The sequence below is a fragment of the Simochromis diagramma genome, unplaced genomic scaffold (genome assembly GCF_900408965.1).
Source record: "Simochromis diagramma unplaced genomic scaffold, fSimDia1.1 OVJJ01000603.1, whole genome shotgun sequence".
NCBI lineage: Eukaryota > Metazoa > Chordata > Actinopteri > Cichliformes > Cichlidae > Simochromis > Simochromis diagramma.
In genome coordinates, this window is record NW_024387414.1 from 22163516 (window position 1) to 22180694 (window position 17179).

The window sequence follows — 17179 nt, forward strand, 5'->3', positions numbered from 1 at the left end:
TCTCTCTCTCTCTTTCTCTCTCTTTCACACTGTTTGTTCCCCACGCCCAAAGTCAGAGAAAGCAACATGGGTTTCTCTCACTTCCTCTCTGCTGATGACCATCTGTGTGTTAGTTTCAACCAGGCACTTGGCACATCTGTGTACTCACATCCCCTCTCACTTCTCTCATCAGTAAACGACATACACAAACATAAATTGTGTGGAAATGTGTGTGTGTGTAGCAGCAGTGAGGGTTAATGCTGGGACTCTGTGTTATGGTTATTGTTCAATGAGCCCCCAGGTCAGAGGCCAGAGTAGGTAAAAGTCGATGTCTTTGGTTCCTGTGTGTGAGAGCATGTGCCCTGTTTCAGCATGTTCTTTCCCACTGCAGCTGTAGTCCTACTTACTTTCTTTCTACTTTGCAGCAACAGCTTCATGTTGCTCACACGTAGTAGGAATGAATAAAAAAGTTAAAAATATTAGTGACAAAACAATTATCATGTCACGATCTTTAATTTGGCTGATGTCAACGACACCAGAAAGCCATTGAGGAAGTATGAAGTGTATACAGACAGTCAGTAATCACAGAGGACATGAGTTATAAGCTTTTTATTATTTTGGACTAATATGAGGCAGACATATGCATGTTTCTTTTGGATAAAGACACACCACCATTTGTCTATCAGTGGGGGAAAAAAAAACTTCCACAGGGAAACCCTTCATTTATCGAAAAAAAAAAAAAAAAGAGAAGTAAAACGTGGATTTGGTCGGTTGGCCTGTCCACTCAATTTCTGGTGAAATGGTTAGCGAAAAAAAGAGAATATTGAAGTTGTTAACTGCATTTTTATATTTCTATTATGACCTATTATGGTGCTATAATGGTAAATATGAGTTTTGACAATTAGTATGCTACTTTAATATTTATATTTAACCTGAAATCAAAGTATTTATTTATTAATTAATTGAAATAAACACATTTATTACAATTAATATTATCACTGGTCAGGAGAATTGATGGCCAACTTCTAGCTTATTAGTCCTATGATGTATATTAAAAATAACAAAATAGGTAGCTGTGTCCCATAACTACTTTGACTAAATATCTGTCTACCATGAACCAAGCCAGGACTAAAAAGTCCTGAGCATCTACTTTTTAGGAGTTAATAAAAACATGGATTAATATTATAAACTTTTGAGATACATCTGTGTGTATAAGAGCAGATTATTATAGGAAAGTCAGCTGGTTAATTGATTTGCTGTGTTCCAGTTCTGTGTACAGTTTGACAAACAGTTACTTTGGCTTTTGTTGTATTTCCTGTTGTCCTGTTCTGTAAACTTCCATGAAATATACAAAAACGAAACATCCAAAGTTTTTTAGTCTGTTGTTTTGCAGCGAGGCAGAAGAAAAATCCCGATGATGAAGTAACTGGTTTGAATTAAAACCCAAAAATTAAACAGGGGGAAGAACAACAAGGAAGGATTTTGAACAAGGGAGCACAGACGGCATCATTATAGCCACCGGGCAAGGTGCACAGAAGCAAAGGAGGGCACCTCTGAAGGGAGGATGCAGTAAGGGAAGGAGCGGCTTCTGGCCGACACAGCTGGTTCCTGACAGAGGAAGCCCAGACTGAGGCCCAGGTCCTGCTGCGTGCTGCTGTCTGCAGCTATCACCGCAAGCAGCACTGCTGCCTGGCCTCCCCAGGGGTGTTAGCCTCAAGACAGAAAAAATAACCACACACACAGATAGTGTGACATCCAAGCACTCACTTCTCTTTTGAGCTGTTGTGGCAGGCAGGAGGAGGAGGGTTCAGATGAGAGCACAACCCCTCAGCCAGAGCCACAAGACAAGCTGACCTGCCTTTGACACTCACACACACACTCTTGATTAACTCCCACACACTCTGCTGGGGAGAAGAGAAGAGCGACTGAGAGGATCGGGTGAACCAAGAAGAAGAAAGAAATGGGGATTTACATGCAAGATGTGCCATGTTAAAGGGAACAGCGGTTAAGGACAAAGACTTACTTGTGAAAAAACAGAATACAACTACAATCTATTTCTCTTTCCTGCACGCAGGCAAGAGGCAAAGAAAAAAACACCAGAAGATTCCAGGAATACTTCAACCAGGATAAACTTATTCACTGAAGGAATGAAAGGAATATAAGGAAAGGCTGGCTGTTACTGTCTATTTCAATTTTTGGAGCCTTAAGTGAAGCTAAGTCCGGGTATGTGTACAACAGTTCAGCGGGTCACAGAATGATCCACTGGGCCCTCAAAGGCAAAACTAGAAATTGTAAAGAAACACATGGAAATCCTCAAGCGAAACTGAACAAGAACATTCAGCAGGAAAGCCTTTGGAGGTAATACTAACTTTTAGCGTTAAGTGTGCTGTTGCTGCTTCCACGGTTGAACCTGCAAGCTGCCAGTGTGCGCCAGAGAGTTTCAAAGAGCATGTCCCTCATGCTCCAAGCCTCTCACCTCTCAAATAAACAGGAAAGTCCGAACATGTCTGCTGAGGTCCATTTGGAGCGCCAGAAGAGGGCTGACCTGAGAGCTGTTCCAGCGTTTGCTCCACGTGTCCCTACCGTCACACTTATCAGCCACCGCGAGCTGAGGGATAAATTCACTGCCCACATACTCCAGCCCGGAAGCCTCGATCACAACCTGGTGGCCAGCAGCCGTTACAGATATAGCGAAGGTATGAGCTTGTCATCTTACAGGACCTTTTTTATGAAGGTCTTTTGGCATCGTGTTAATCGCGATGAGTGACGGAGGGTCCCGCAGCGGTCTGATCTGCTCATTAAGTTCAAGTGATTGACGTATAATCAGTTTGTGTTGACTTTGTGCTACATGCTATGTGGGGTTATGTGAGGTTTCTTCATCTTGCTATTTGATGACTGAAGCAAAAGGATTCAAGGTTAGAAGGGCATCAAAACATGGCCTTTTTTGGCCTGTTATATAACAAATAAAACTGGTATTAAATTGCTCTCTTAACGCTTTGTTTTTTGTCTGCGTGCCCCCCCCCCTCCCCATTTCTTCATATTACCAGTCTAGATTGAATAAACTTGTCCTTGTTGTTACCAAGCCCAGTGGAGCACATTTATCCTGTGGGCGCTGGAAAGGAAAAGGAAAGAGGTTTTTAGAGCTTTTGGTGGTTGGGTGGGTGAGCCGGGGGTGTCTTCCTCTGGGCTTCCCCAAGCAGCTAAAAGGAACAGAACCAGATTCTGGAGTTTCACTGTTGAGCTTTAATGGTTTCATAATACACATGAAGGTCAAAAATGGTGAATGACAGATGGACAGGTTTAAGAGAGCAGACAGCTGAGGAATACATGAAAAGACATGTGAGGTTAAAAAAAAAAGCAAAAAGAGAAAAAAATGTAATTGATTCATAAAGAAGTGAAAACACTGCCTTTAGATATAAAAATGAAAACCTTCACTTAAATCAGCGAAGGGTTTGAAGAGAGAGATGCATTAAGAATCAGACATTAAAAGCCTAATTTTATAGACTCTAAATATGTAGAAACGGTAAGCCAGTGCGAGGACTAATACCCAACGTGGTGAATTACCTGCAGCGCATACCGTCTCTTGGCAGTAATGAGCTTTGTGAACGTTGCAGCGATAAGGCCTCTATAATTAGGCTTAGTCATAAGCATCCCCCCCTGTAATTCAGTGATAAAAACCCAGTAGAACTCCAGCGTTGGTGCTCCAGCCCATTCATCACACACACACATGCACACATGTATAGACTGAGAAAAACAAAATGTGCCATTGAGAACTATAAACACAGCTCTTTGTCTCATGTAGTTTACCTGATGTAACTGTGTGTGCGTGTGTGTGTGTGGTGGTGGGGGGGTACAGTCCGGTAATATGTTCTCACTGTATGGAGAAGCGGGAGTAAAGTATGTGTTCATGCATGTACATATGTGTGTGTGTGTGTGTGTGTGTGTGTGTGAGGGAGAGGTGTTGTGAGCCACAGCATAGGCTTCCTGTGAGGGAGCAGATGTCGCAGAGCTCAGGCACAGCTGCGACAGGCGATAACCGCGGTGGCAAGAATATGTCGGCATGCTGGCTCTTCTCCCTGGGTCTTATCAGTCGCACACAGCATACAGACTCACACATACACACAGACGCACACTCATATAGACACTGTACAATAAGGAACTGCCACCCAGCGCTCGCACAACCTCGCAGCAGGCCCAGATAGAGCCAGTAAGGCAGTGAGAGAGATGGAGAGAGGAAGAAGAAAAGCAGCAAGGACTAAATCAAGGGTCTTTGATGGAAAAGGTGCAGAGAATCCCTAACAAAGCCTTGGCTCATGTCTGCTGTATCATAGACTTTGTAATTTTGTGCCAACTCTAATCCTCTATAGCTATGAAGAGGCTATTCTTTTCAATTTTCTTTGACAAAAACAGGCATCTCACCAGTAATAAGTTTCGTATAAATACATAAGCACATAACTTTGTTGCTTTCTTTGTTATCCAGCTTGCCAAAGACCTGTTTGCACGATTAGTCATCTAACATAGACTCTAAATAAACCTTTTTGATTACACTTCATAATAGTCATTTTAAATAGTTAATTAAAATGTTTTACTGTCACTGTCAACACTGAAATACTCATTAATAGAATAATGAGTAATACTAATAACTGTATTATAAATCATGTGTGAGCCGCCACGTGTTTGTTAAGTTGCAGCTGATGTTTATAAAACTTTTTACACGGTAATAAATACTATGTGTACACCCACCGGCTATTTCATTAGTTACACCTGTTCTGCTTCTCTGTAAAGTGTAAATTTAATCAGTCAATCATATGGTAGAAATGGTCTAGATAACCTGCTGAAGTTCAAACCGAGCATCATAATAGGGGAAGAAAAATGAACAGGGAATGGTTGTTTCTGCCAGATGGGCTGGTCTGAGGATTTCACAAATTCTTGTTCTCCTGGGATTTAACCTCGGTTTTGAGCCCAGAGAAAGACAACAGTAGTTTATATAACTACTCGTTACAGCAAAGGCATGCAGAGCATCTCTGCATACCTTCATTCAAATCTTGAAGCAGACGCAGAACGCCACAGTGATCCCAACCTGTCATCTGAGAACGGGAAACTGATGCTACAGTTTACACTGACCCCCTTAATATCAATTGACCACTATTAAACTCAGCTTCACAGCTTAAATGAATACTGCTGCTGGCCATGTCTAACCTTTTATGACCACAGTGTGCCCATCTTTTGACGGCTGCTTCCAGCCGGATAATCCACTGGGTTACAAAACTCAAATCATCTCAAACTGGTTTCTTGAACATGAGTTCACTGTACTCAACTGGCCTCCACAGTCACCAGATCTCAGTCCAACAGAGCACTGTTAGGGTGTAGTGGAGCGGGAGACTCATCGTGTATGTCAAGCTGATAAATCTGCAGCAACCGTGTTATAACAATCTGGACCAAAATCTCTGAGGACTGCACGAGGCTACGGGTGACTAGAGGCTTTAATAATAATCTTATTGATTGTCAAAAGCAAACTAGGTATTGACTAAAGCTTAATTAACTATCCATTTACAGTTTTGACTTTAGGATTGGAAAATCAACCATATGTGCTTTTGTTTAGTTTTAAGTCTGTGGATCAGTTTATCTTTTGTCCTCCTTCTTTGTAAATGCTTGGTCTTGCGGTTTCGCCACGTCACTCTTTCTTAGAAGTCCAGCTTACATAATTGTTATCGCATCTAGAACTACGGGACATATTTTGTAATTGTATTTTGAAACTTCATCTGCATGAAAAATATACCATCGGCTGTGTGCACTTATCCGTTGCTTAATGATTACATCACTGGATTTCCAGCAGAGATACGAGCAAATAAATGTGGAATGGATTATCAAAAATGTTGGAAAAACATGGATGCTGATAGTGATGCAAGAAGAGGTAAAAGTACTGAGTAAACAAGGAGTGGAAAAAAGTGAGATGAGTGTGTGTGTGAAAGAGAGAGAGAGAGCAGTAGAGCAGTTATCCTCTTTATTTCCTCAGTACCAGCTTTGTGGTTTCTATGAGGAACAGATGTTCACAACTTGATACAGCGCCTCATCCCCCTCTACTCACTATCTCCAGTGCCAGCACCACCAACTGTCTGCTTCCACACAAACACACACACACACACATATTGTCTCTTGGGAAACACAGACATACTTAGCACTGACTTTTTCATGTGAACGTATGGGACGCGTTCACCTGCCTGCGGACATTTTACTGGCCGTTGTCCGTCCCCCCTCGCCTCGCTCAGGCTGCATATCCTGCTCTTGAGTCAACACTTGATTTGATCAGATGTCACTTCCTCTTTTGTAAGTTTGCACTTCTCTTGGTCAGATATGACCACGTGTACACATAGCCTAGCACTCTGGTTAAAGAAAACTTCATGCCAGCGTGTAAGTCCTCTGAAGCCATATTTGGTTGTAACACTAAGAATGAAGCACATCCCTGCGATACTCGTGCCAAATTTCACCATCTGAAATACAGAATTTAACCAAAGCACATAGAGTGGGTAATTAATCAGCTTTATTGCATATGCTGGAGCATCTACAGTAATGCAGTAATAGATAGTACTCTTATTAGTTGAAGATGACAATACTGGAAATGAAGTACTTGGTCCAAGAGCATGGATTGAATTTACGATTCCCATCATGTCTGGATGATTCAAACAGGCGATACTTTCCTGCTTGATTGCAAACAAAATGTCAGGGGGTCTATGGGTGCAATTTGTAAAAGCAGCATTCCGCCGTGTGTGCTTGAGTGGGTGGGTCAATGATCCGTTACACCACGCCATATTACAGGAAGACTCTCTCTTTCATAATATGATGGAGCAGCTGGAGGACCTGCACACATTTAAGATGCTGGAATACAAAGTGAGAGATAAACATCCTGTTAAGTGCTTTATCAAAGAAAATAGAGTTTAAAGTACACGAGTCATATTCACAAACGATGCATGTGACTCAGAGGAGAGGAGGCTCGGTATGATTCTAATCGTTTCTATCAAACAGCATAACTCGGTGCAGTTAACTTCCCCCCCCCCCTTCTTTTGATCAAAATGTGCTCTTTCCTCCTTCACGTCTGCCTGGAGCCTACACTGGTGACATTAATGGTAGCTCCACGAACGTGTGGTCTGTTGAACGCGCACGACAGAGGAAAGGATAGCAGAAGGGAGAAGAGCGCAGGGACACAATGGGTCTAGCGTTCCTTTCAGCCGGCTCAGGGCCTTATCTCCTTTCAACACACTAGCCTGTGACTGCCACTATAGGAAAGGATTTACAATGTGCAAGAGGAGGAAATGCTGCAAAACTTCTCTCTTTCTTTCTTGCTTTTAGTCTGACACACACAAACAGAAATAGTCATTTCCAAAGCAGCACAATGACCGAACTGAGTTCTTCTGTCTCAGTTTGTGCTCAACTACCCAGAAGATGCTGCCAACATAATAGAATCCAGAGCAATGGTTGGAAGGTGGAGGGTGGGGGTGTTTGTGGTGTGACAGGGAGATAGAGAGTGAAAAGGCGGGGAAGACAAAGCTGTTTTTGTCATTAATGCCATCAAAGGGACTTCCAGTCGCAGTATTATGCCACAGAGAGTTCATTGAGGCGAGTTCCCACCTTGCGTGAGTGTGTTTCATTGTGCAGTTTATCGGGCTGGCCACATGGAGTGTCAGAGCTAACCCGGTGACCGCTCAACAAAAGGCCAAATTAAGAGGAGTGAGAGGCTGTCGTACAGGGAGGCTGACAGGTTGACTGACGCTGTTCCCGAAGAGAATAGCATCCTGTCAATCTCTGAGCTGTCACCTTGACAGGAATCCTTTCTTTGGATGCAACCCCCATCGCCTACCTTTCTGTCACTCAGGGCCACACAGAGACACACATATCTCTTCCTTTCTCAGTATTCTGCACAGAGAGCAAATAAGTCACCAATGGTGCGCACACACACTGCAACATGCATGTATACAGAGCTGCTTTAGGGCCAAAACTCTGAAGTTTAGCGCTAGCTACCCAGTCTGTGGGAGATTCACCCTTGTAATGTCCCGTGCATCAGTTTATGTGTGTAATGTTGCGGTGTATTTCTCCTGCTTTTGTTTGTTTGATCACATTTGCAGCAACAGCTTGATCAGATATTGTGGCTTGAAGAAAAAAAAGAACATTGGCACCTGGTGCTGACGTTACCTGAAGTTATTGCCTCTCATCAGCCGTGCAGGGAACTGTTCCAGTCAGAGAGGAACGGGGCTTCCCCCCCTGCGCACTTGCTCACATTATTTAATCAGTAGTGGAGGGCTTTTTCAGAAGTCTCCATACGACGGCAGCATTTGCGTTCAGTGCTGGCAAAGGCTGGTGAGACTGGAGTCAGGGCACAGCAGCTGTCTGTGTGTACTTTACAAGCTGGTTCTGTTTGTTCTGTCGACGCAGAAGGGGTCAGAAGGGTGTCAGCTTTGTCTTCTGTCCCCTTCCATGGCTATGTGTGTCTGTTGGAGGGAGAGAGGGCAGGTGGGTGGGGCAAAGGGACTAACAGACCAGTGTGGACAGGTGGAGGATTCTCACTATAGAGGAGGCAGATGTACTGTACCTGCCTTTTTCGCTGTCGCTCTTTGTGTATCTCTGTCTGCCTATCCGGTGTATTTGTTTATCTATTTAGGATAATGAATTCATATTACTTTATATATTTATGGGTACTTAATATTATTGTTTTCAGATTTAAAAGAAACCTAAAAATAAAACTGCGTTTTCTGAATAAATAAATGAAAAAGTTTGGGATTGCTGATCCGGAGAGCAGAACATCTTCCTGCTTCTGGAAACTTCCGATGGACATTTTTCACCGTTTAAACTGCTGAAATTTTATTGACGTGCTAATGAATTGATTAATAAATATAAAATATAAAAAACAAAAAACAAAACAGCTTAGTCCATTTAAAAATAATTGTTATTTTTTGAATTGTCATTCGTCATACTCGGACAGATGTTACATCAAATGAGAAGGATTAAAGGTTGAAGCAGTCATCAATCGTGAATCCATTGCAAAGTGGGAATACTAATGTTGCCACGTGTGATCTTAGATGATCGCAGTCGAAACAAGTATATGGGTGGGAAGATATAGGGCACATTTATAGAGCTCTTTTACAAGACTAATCGTCCTGCTATCCTTCTTTACAACAGTCCACTGACTTGACTATTAAGGACAACACTTGAACATAAAGGGAAACTGTCACTTTTACGAGACGCGTTGCGTTTATTGGCGTATGGTCACATGCCGACAGACGCATTCTTTTGCATTCATTCAGCTCTCAGAAAGCTTGTGGTTTTCGCCCCAAGTGTTAAAGTAAACATAGTCTGCCTTCCTTGTCGTCCCCGTCGTCCTGATATGAGGAAACAGCGGCCCCCACGGGCAGACAGCGGGACGGTAAAAGAGTTGTATTTCACTCAGTCTCAGTGCTTTTGGATTCGAGCTTCTAAAAAAATATATAGGTAGGAAAGGATAGGCTATATATTACAAACCATACAGCCATATAATGTCATTACGATACATCTTCATCCAGCTTATTATTATTAATTTTTGCCTGCATTTTATTGGAGAACTGCAGATGTGTTTTTTAGCAAGGTTTTACTGGTTAAATCGCATAATTGTAATAACTTTGGACAAATGCGGGGTTTACAATGTGCAACTTTGGATCTTTTTCAATTTAGAAAGGATTCCTGCACAATAGCTGCCAGCTCTCGCCTATGATGGTACCCGAGAGAGAGAGGGAGAGAGAGAGAGAAGGAGGGAGAGAGAGAGGTTAGGAGCTCCAGATGGTGTTTAAACGCAGACAGAAGGCTACAGCGAGGACAGAGAGAGAGAGGAGGAGGAGGAGAGAGCCGCGGTTACTGCGCACAGTGGCCCCGCCAGCTCCACTCATCAGTGAAGAAGACAAAACAAGTCTGCAAATCCCAAATTGTGAATCCACAGGAAAATAAACCGTCAGATCTGCTCAGCCGAATGTGATTTTCTTTTTTGGAAGTGAAGCTTTTTTTTTTTTTTTTTTTGCGTTCCTCTTTTTTTTCTTTAAAGACCACAACACTGAAAGACAGCGCGTCGGAGGAGAAGTGCCCTACTGAGAAGCGTGGTGGTGGAGCAGCCTGTCCACGGGCTGTAGGGTGACTGTGTGCTTAAACATTTTTAAAAGAGACAGAAAAAGAAGAAGGTCACTTCGTTTCGTCGGATGTACAAGGACTCGCTCCTGACACCACGGACTGTGGCTTAACTGTGAAGTTAAAAAAGGAGGGTTTTAAAGTTGTAACAGGAGGAATAATAGACGCACCCTGCCGAACAGAGGATCCGCATCTTTAGAATTTCGTTGGTTTTTTTTGCCTGGGGGATGCGATGATTTCTGCAGTAGCGACAGGTTAATAGTTTTGTTTGCTTTAAAAAATAGATAGATAGATAGATAGATATATTTGGGGTTTTTTGCAGGTGAAACTCGGCTGTGTTTTTCCTTCTTCGATCTGGGATGGTTAAAATGAGCAAGAGTGCGGATTTACATGCCTGGGACAAGTTCTGATTTTTGCTTTAAAAGAAAAAAACAAAAACAACAACTCAGACTGCAAAAACCAAAGACATCAATCTGCTTAAAGATCCAAGAGCTCTGGCTTTGATTTTATTTATACGTTTTTCGATATAACTGAGAAGTGAAATACCTCATAATTTATTAAACCTGGAAAGTCAAGACCCCCTACTGAACACCCAAAGGAAAGTTAAACCGTCTGTTTTTTCCTGCTAGACTCTCGCTCTTTCCTCTCAATATTTCAAAGACAGAAAAATAAGGAATAAGACCGCGACAAAGCTTTATTATTATTATTATTTTCAAATGATGAGGATTGAGATGACATATAAAAATCGGTTTTAGAAACTATTTGGTGTGGATTATCTCCGCTACTGTTACCTCAGCTTGACCTCGACCTTCATAAAGTAAGTACAACCTGCAAAAGTCAGTTTTGAGTGAAACTACGGCAAAACGCCTTTAAAAAAACATGTCTATTATTATTTTTATTGGCATGCATTATTTTTAATTCCCCTTTCGATGTTTTAAATGGAAAAGCTTTAAATACTAAAATATTTCAAGTGTAAATTTTCACATTATTGTAAGCATTCAATGTTTTATTGATCTGTGAAGGTGAAGATCAGGATACTGGATAACTTTTGCTTTTGCCTTTTTTTGTCGCTTTGCGTGTTATGATGTCTTTAGATGGTTACTGCTGGGTCACTGTAGGATGTTGCCTTGTAAATATAATTGAATTGAATAACACTGGTAACAAGAGACAGTTACAGTGGCAGGAAAAGTGACTCTAATAATATTATTGTTGCTATTAATATCAGTAGTGCTATATGAACTTTTCTCTTTTCCTGTACTTTTAATTCTTTAGACCTGAGATTAGACATAAAAAGACAGAGACACTGAAAGACAGAGCAAGTGGAGGTCATGAGTTGTTCGCCACATGAGTCTGTGCTACACATCAAAGTGATGCTGAGACAAAGTGGTGACACAAAATCTTTAGTCTCTGTGATTTTGGTCTGGATGAAGGCAATGGGTGTGAAGGGATACATTTAGGCATTTACCCTTAACTGAACTGCTCGGTGCCCCAAAACAGTGTAGTGCAAGGTATGGTGTCACGAGTGTTTGTTTATGTTAAGATTTGAACAGCTTTGAGGGATAACCTTTTACGTGTCACTGCGGTGAGACCATTCTGTGGAGGCACCAGAGAAGTGGGTTATAAAGGACTGGACGGCTCATAATAACTCTTGTGAGTGTGGAGACACTCCCAGCGAAGAAAACAAGTCCAGCCAAAGGTTTCTGAGCCCCACTTGAACAGCCTCAGCAGCGCACTCTTCCGCATGCAAGTGCAACAGTAAAACACTCCGGCCATTTTCTCTGCAGGATGTGGCCCCGTGTAATTGGCCCTGGTAAATATCATCTGAATAATTGAACAGTTGATAATAGTCTTGAACAATAGATGGGAGGTTGCAGAGGTGAAACCGCAGTGCAGACACCCTGCCTCACCGCACATTATACTTCCATCACCACCAAGTGAGCATCTCGTCCTCTCTCCTTCCCAGTGCCGGCTGCCCAATCGCTCAGACCAGGAGGGCCTGCTGCCTGCTAGGGCAGATGTCCCCACTTCATCATTAAGTAGCTCTCTTAAAAGGCTGGCCATTCATTATGACCCGAGCCTGCAGAGTGTTTGTTCAGTTCCCATCTACTACAGGTGCACGGATAGGATGTCTGCTGTTTTATATATACAGAGGGAAACAACCACAGGTTTTGAGTAATAGGACCACTTTTCCTCAGAAGAAAAGGCATCAAGCAAAACCACAGGCCAGTGTACTTCACTTCCATTCACTTCAAGATGGCTTTCTCTTTTGTTTGTTATACCTCATTAGTTTATCAGTGAGTTACATATCAGGCATTCAACAGCAGAAATGGAGATGATAGAAGCCTTCAGTGTCTAACAGAGAAAAGGCTCTCGCTTATACTTTGACTTGATGCCTCAGCTTATGTGTTTGTTATATGGGTGTGTGGGCTTGTTGAGTATGTGTCTGTGTGCGTTTGTGTGTGTTAATTATTGGGATCTAAATGCAGGCAGTGCAGGTGAAACTGGCTGCCTCCTAATTAATGAGTGGAGCAGATGGCCCTGGGTGGGCGGGAGCTGCAAGCACACAGCGAGCCGGTCAGGTGGTCAGCACAACACAGACACCTGGGCCATCACAAACAAGACAAGTCAAGCGGCTGACACAGGCCAAAGATATAAAACCTGTGTTTGCGTGTGTTTACATATCTTTCTCTAGTCAACAAACATTTATAGAAACCCTCTTCTTCATGCTGTAGATGTATTAGCTGGGAAATTTCAAACACAGTGTGTTGAAAAGGAAAATCGCTATTCAGCAAAGAGAAGAAGAAATAAACAAGACGAGGCGGTTTGAGAAGATAATCTTTCATTTCTTCTTCTCTTTTCTGCAAAGTTTAGTCAGTGGTACAAAAAACCCCCAAAAAACCACAATCCCAGTTTTGAAGATGTTTTGATGGGTTTATGTGTGAGTGATTTCCTCATTAAACGGAGGAGCTGTGTGTACTATATCTAATTAATTAAGAAGCAAACCTTATATGAATAACACACTATTCTTAATCAAACACTATAGCAGCAAAGTTTATGGTGAAAATAAGTTGAAGTAGTTCATATTTGTGTTGTTTGACATATGTACACTCCCCTGATTGTCTTCTTCTTTGTCATACAAGTTGTCGCTCACCAGTTGCTCTGATTAGCTGACTGTAGGAAGTCACATGGCCTTGCCTTTAATTTGAGAAGATTATGCCTTAATAGATAAAGAGAAAAAAACACAGCACTTATGGTTTCAGTTACTCTAAAACTGCAAATTGTACAGAAGCCAGTCACTAGTTGTTGGTTCCAGTTGTTGCAGCCCTAAGTGTATATTTGCGTGTGTTCAGACTAACAGGGGAGTTATACTGGACATCTGTGATGTAGAGAAACATCCAGCTTAGTTGACTTTTGCTCTCTGGCAGTTCTTTGCAGAACTGTTGCTCACAGCAGAGGAACAGTGTGCTTATTACACAGTTGAAGTGAGATCAGTGAGAGCGATATGAAAATTTGTGCTTTTTGTGTAAATTTATGAGAGCAAATGATGAGGTGCAGCATCTCTATAGTTTCGGTGCTGTTTATCCTGACGCACACTGGGGTAAACCAGCGTGGTTCTGGATGCCTGCTGCTCAGTCCTCTGTCTTTTGTGTGTGTGTGTGTGTGTTTTTGGTCGGCCGTTCTCTGGTCTGCTCCACATGTGTTTGACATTACTGTGACAAGGCTGCCCAGCCTCTCTGGGGAGATGGAGAATGTCAGAGACTAGAGTCAAGAAGCGAGCAGCTTCCCAACATCTGATGGAATGAGAAACACACTCGCTGGATGGCTGGCCTGCTGACGCCACAGCGTGGGAGCAGAGCGGTGGGTGGAGGCCAAGTAAAACCCCAATTGTGTGTTTGAAATATCACTCTTTCTCTCTTTTCCTTTTGCTTTCTCCCAAATGTGCGCATATCCACTCATATTCTTAAGCGCCACAGCACACACACAGGCATATCTAGTAATAACACTGTTTTCACTGGAATTATCAGGTGTCTTTTCTCCAGCTTTCTCACAGCAGGTGAGATGCTTGAATTACTTTATCTGGAACATTCATGGTTGAAAACTCACCCTTTATAGCTAAGCATTTCTGAAAATTATTTGTTGAATTGACTCTTCAAAAATTCATCAACATATAAAGCATTCACAAATTGCACCCTCAATTATGCATTTTTCAAACGAGGCGCATTTGTAGCTCACATAAACACCCGGTTGTGAATGCAGGTTCAAACCAGTGTCACCACAGTATGTAGCTGAAATGCTGACAGCTACAGCCAAGAAGAACAACCTTCCTCCTCCTCCCTTCCTTATCTTGTGCCTATTTCACCTCCCGCTATCCCTCCTCACCTTTTTTTACTTCCTCGCCTGGTCACTCACCTCTGACCTTCTTTTGACCCCTTTCTTTTCCTCGTCCCATTCCCACTGCTACATCTTGTCACCTCCCACCCTTTCTACTTCATTGTAGGAAATGTGCTCAGATCAGACTCTGACACAGGATACAGCTGGGCTAATCTACAGTAGCACCGAGCTGTGTTTTAATCACGCCAAGCGAACAGGCCGGCAGAGAAAATGGGAAGTGCAAATCGCCACCGCTACATGATATAATGAATCCCTCCCTTTCCTTCTGCCCCACATCGAGCCCTTTATCACAGGCGTGGGATAAACAAGCGCAAAGGAACACAGACTGAAGTTATTAAGGCCTCCACTCGAAAACACGTCCTCTCTGGACGTCTGGGGAAGTGCTGCAACGGGGCGACCGTGCAGACAGAGATTGGGAAGGAAGGCATGTCTCTCACATTTGCGCTCTCTCTCTCCCCTTACAGTATTTGTGAAATTAAAAATGTCGTTATCTCCTGGAAACAGATCCTGTGCCACACAGATGGTTCCGTCCCTCTTCAAATAGGAGGCTGAGCCACTGAGTGTGTTACCAGCTAGTTGTACAGACCTTAATCTCGACTTCAGCCTTCCTTCCTGTGCATGTCTGTCTCTCCACGCACGCACACACAGGAATAGAGAAACTGTGCCCCTTCAGATAAAAGTGTTGCCCGTGTAAAGTTCTAATTTCACTTGGAAATTGATATTTCAACCTTTCAGAAAACAGATATATTTGAAGTGTAGAGAGAGGAAGGTTAGAGATTTCCTTGATATGTCAAAGAGTAGTGGTGACTTTGAGGAGCGGCACAGTCACATCTGCAGGGTGTAGAGGTTGTGTTTGATATTTCAATTATTGCTTCCAACAGAAATCAGCCCATCTGTAAGATTTCTGAAAACTATGTTATGTCTTTGTGGAGAAATCTATAAGTTCCTCCAGAGACCTTCAGGTAAAGAAATAAATGTGATATGAGAAAACATAAAGATGCTTTGTAGGACCAAAAAGTTTGTGATATGGTGAGCTGGACCTGGTGAAAAGATCTTTTAAAAGGTTTAAAGATTACTTTTGAGTCTGTGGCAGAATTTCATCTCATGAAACATAATGTTATGCATTAAATGAACTGATAATCACCTGGTAATGTTTTCACTCATATCACTTTCTCCCCTGAAACTATGATTGATTCCACAGCGTCTCTCTTTTTATGTAACATGAACGAGATGCACTTGTAATAACAGAGAAGAACAAAGCATAAGGAGACATATGAGTGGATAATTTTGTGACATATAGAAGACTGAGATTATCTTCACTGGATTAGGCTTTATTTTTTCCTAAAAAACTGTAACTTAGTAAGCATGCACTAATATAAAGTATATAGATTTTTCTTCCTGTCATCTCTCCCTGGGAAGATTATACCAGTGTAAGAGTGCAGATGTTTTGTTTAAATTTACATAAATTTACACAGTTCCCTTACAGTGGCAGTTTTCCCTCCACCTTGACCATCGCGCGGCATCAGGTCATCTTAATTTCCCAATTAGCTCACATAATCACCATGTTATTGGCACAGCGGGCGCTCTCCTTCTTTAGCCACTCGCTCTGTTTTTGTGGCGGCGTCCTGTAGTCGGCCTGCGTCCCAGAGGACTTGCTGGTATTTATTTCTGCAGCTTCCAGCGTGAGCTGGCTGTAGGCTAAATGGAGAAACTGTCAAAGCTTCCCTCTAACCTGTCACATGAATGCCCCCCCACCCCCCCTGCCCCCGCCTCCTCTGCTGCATTCTTGTTTCTTGTGTGTCTGTGTGTGAAACCTATGGGGTCCTCCAGGATAATACAGAACACCCTCCCCATGCCTGGCTAATGTCAGGAGCTTTTGTTACTGTGCCCGCGGGGCAAATGAAGAGGTATGAGAGCGCTGGCAGGCTGGAGAGCAGTTCAGGCTACAGACAGTTTTGTCAGCGCTGACAGCTCCATAGTGACAGAGCAGACATTTAACACAGAATGAAATGAAATACAAGACATCAAGCAGGAGAATGAGTAATCTGCTGTTTGTTTTCCTATCTTAGCTGTAAGTGACAGCTCAGTGTCAGGTTTTTAACGGTGCACAAAGCATAAGAGAGAGGGGAGACACGGGGAGAAAAATAGGCAGCCGTAGTTCACGCGCTCTGTTAACACACACTCACGCAAAGAGTTTATGGCAAAGGATACACAGCGATGCTGCATTTGCTGTGGTGTGTGCATGTTGCCAGGGTCAATTCTAAGTCTTTTGTGCTCCATAAATCAGCAGGCAGCAGCAGTGACGTAAGAACAAACAGAACTGCTCTCTGCTGCAGCTGGCTGGAAAGAGGGAGATACAGGAGAGAGGAATACAGAGAGGGAAAGAGAGAGCAGGACAGCAGCTGTCAGGCCTCCATCGCACACCTGTCACACAGGAAGTGAGCGCTGGCCACTGTTTCCTGGATACACCTCCTCAAACACTGCTCCTGGAAGAAATGGAAGGGGGGACATCTGCTGTGAGGGAGAGGCACGAAGGCGGCCTCTCTGATACGGTAAAACATGGATGAAGAGTAAATGCCAACCACTGTAGCAGCAGGAGAAAACAGATACAGAATTCCTCCCCCGCTGCTCCGACTGTTTTCATATCAGCTGCCTTGTAGTCATA

At 42.8% G+C, this 17179-nt stretch overlaps 1 protein-coding gene across 7 annotated transcripts in view; it reads left to right on the plus strand.

The window, feature by feature from the left end:
- Positions 1-1519: 1519 nt before the first annotated feature.
- Positions 1520-17179, plus strand: part of cbfa2t3 (CBFA2/RUNX1 partner transcriptional co-repressor 3) — a 41723-nt gene continuing 26063 nt past the window's right edge. For 2 of the 7 annotated variants that reach the window (XM_040011299.1, XM_040011300.1), the window contains exon 1: positions 1526-2675. In XM_040011299.1, the coding sequence (XP_039867233.1) occupies positions 2429-2675 (247 nt within the window). In that variant the 5' untranslated portion in view covers positions 1526-2428. The other 5 variants (XM_040011302.1, XM_040011298.1, XM_040011295.1 and 2 more) reach the window with 5 other exon arrangements.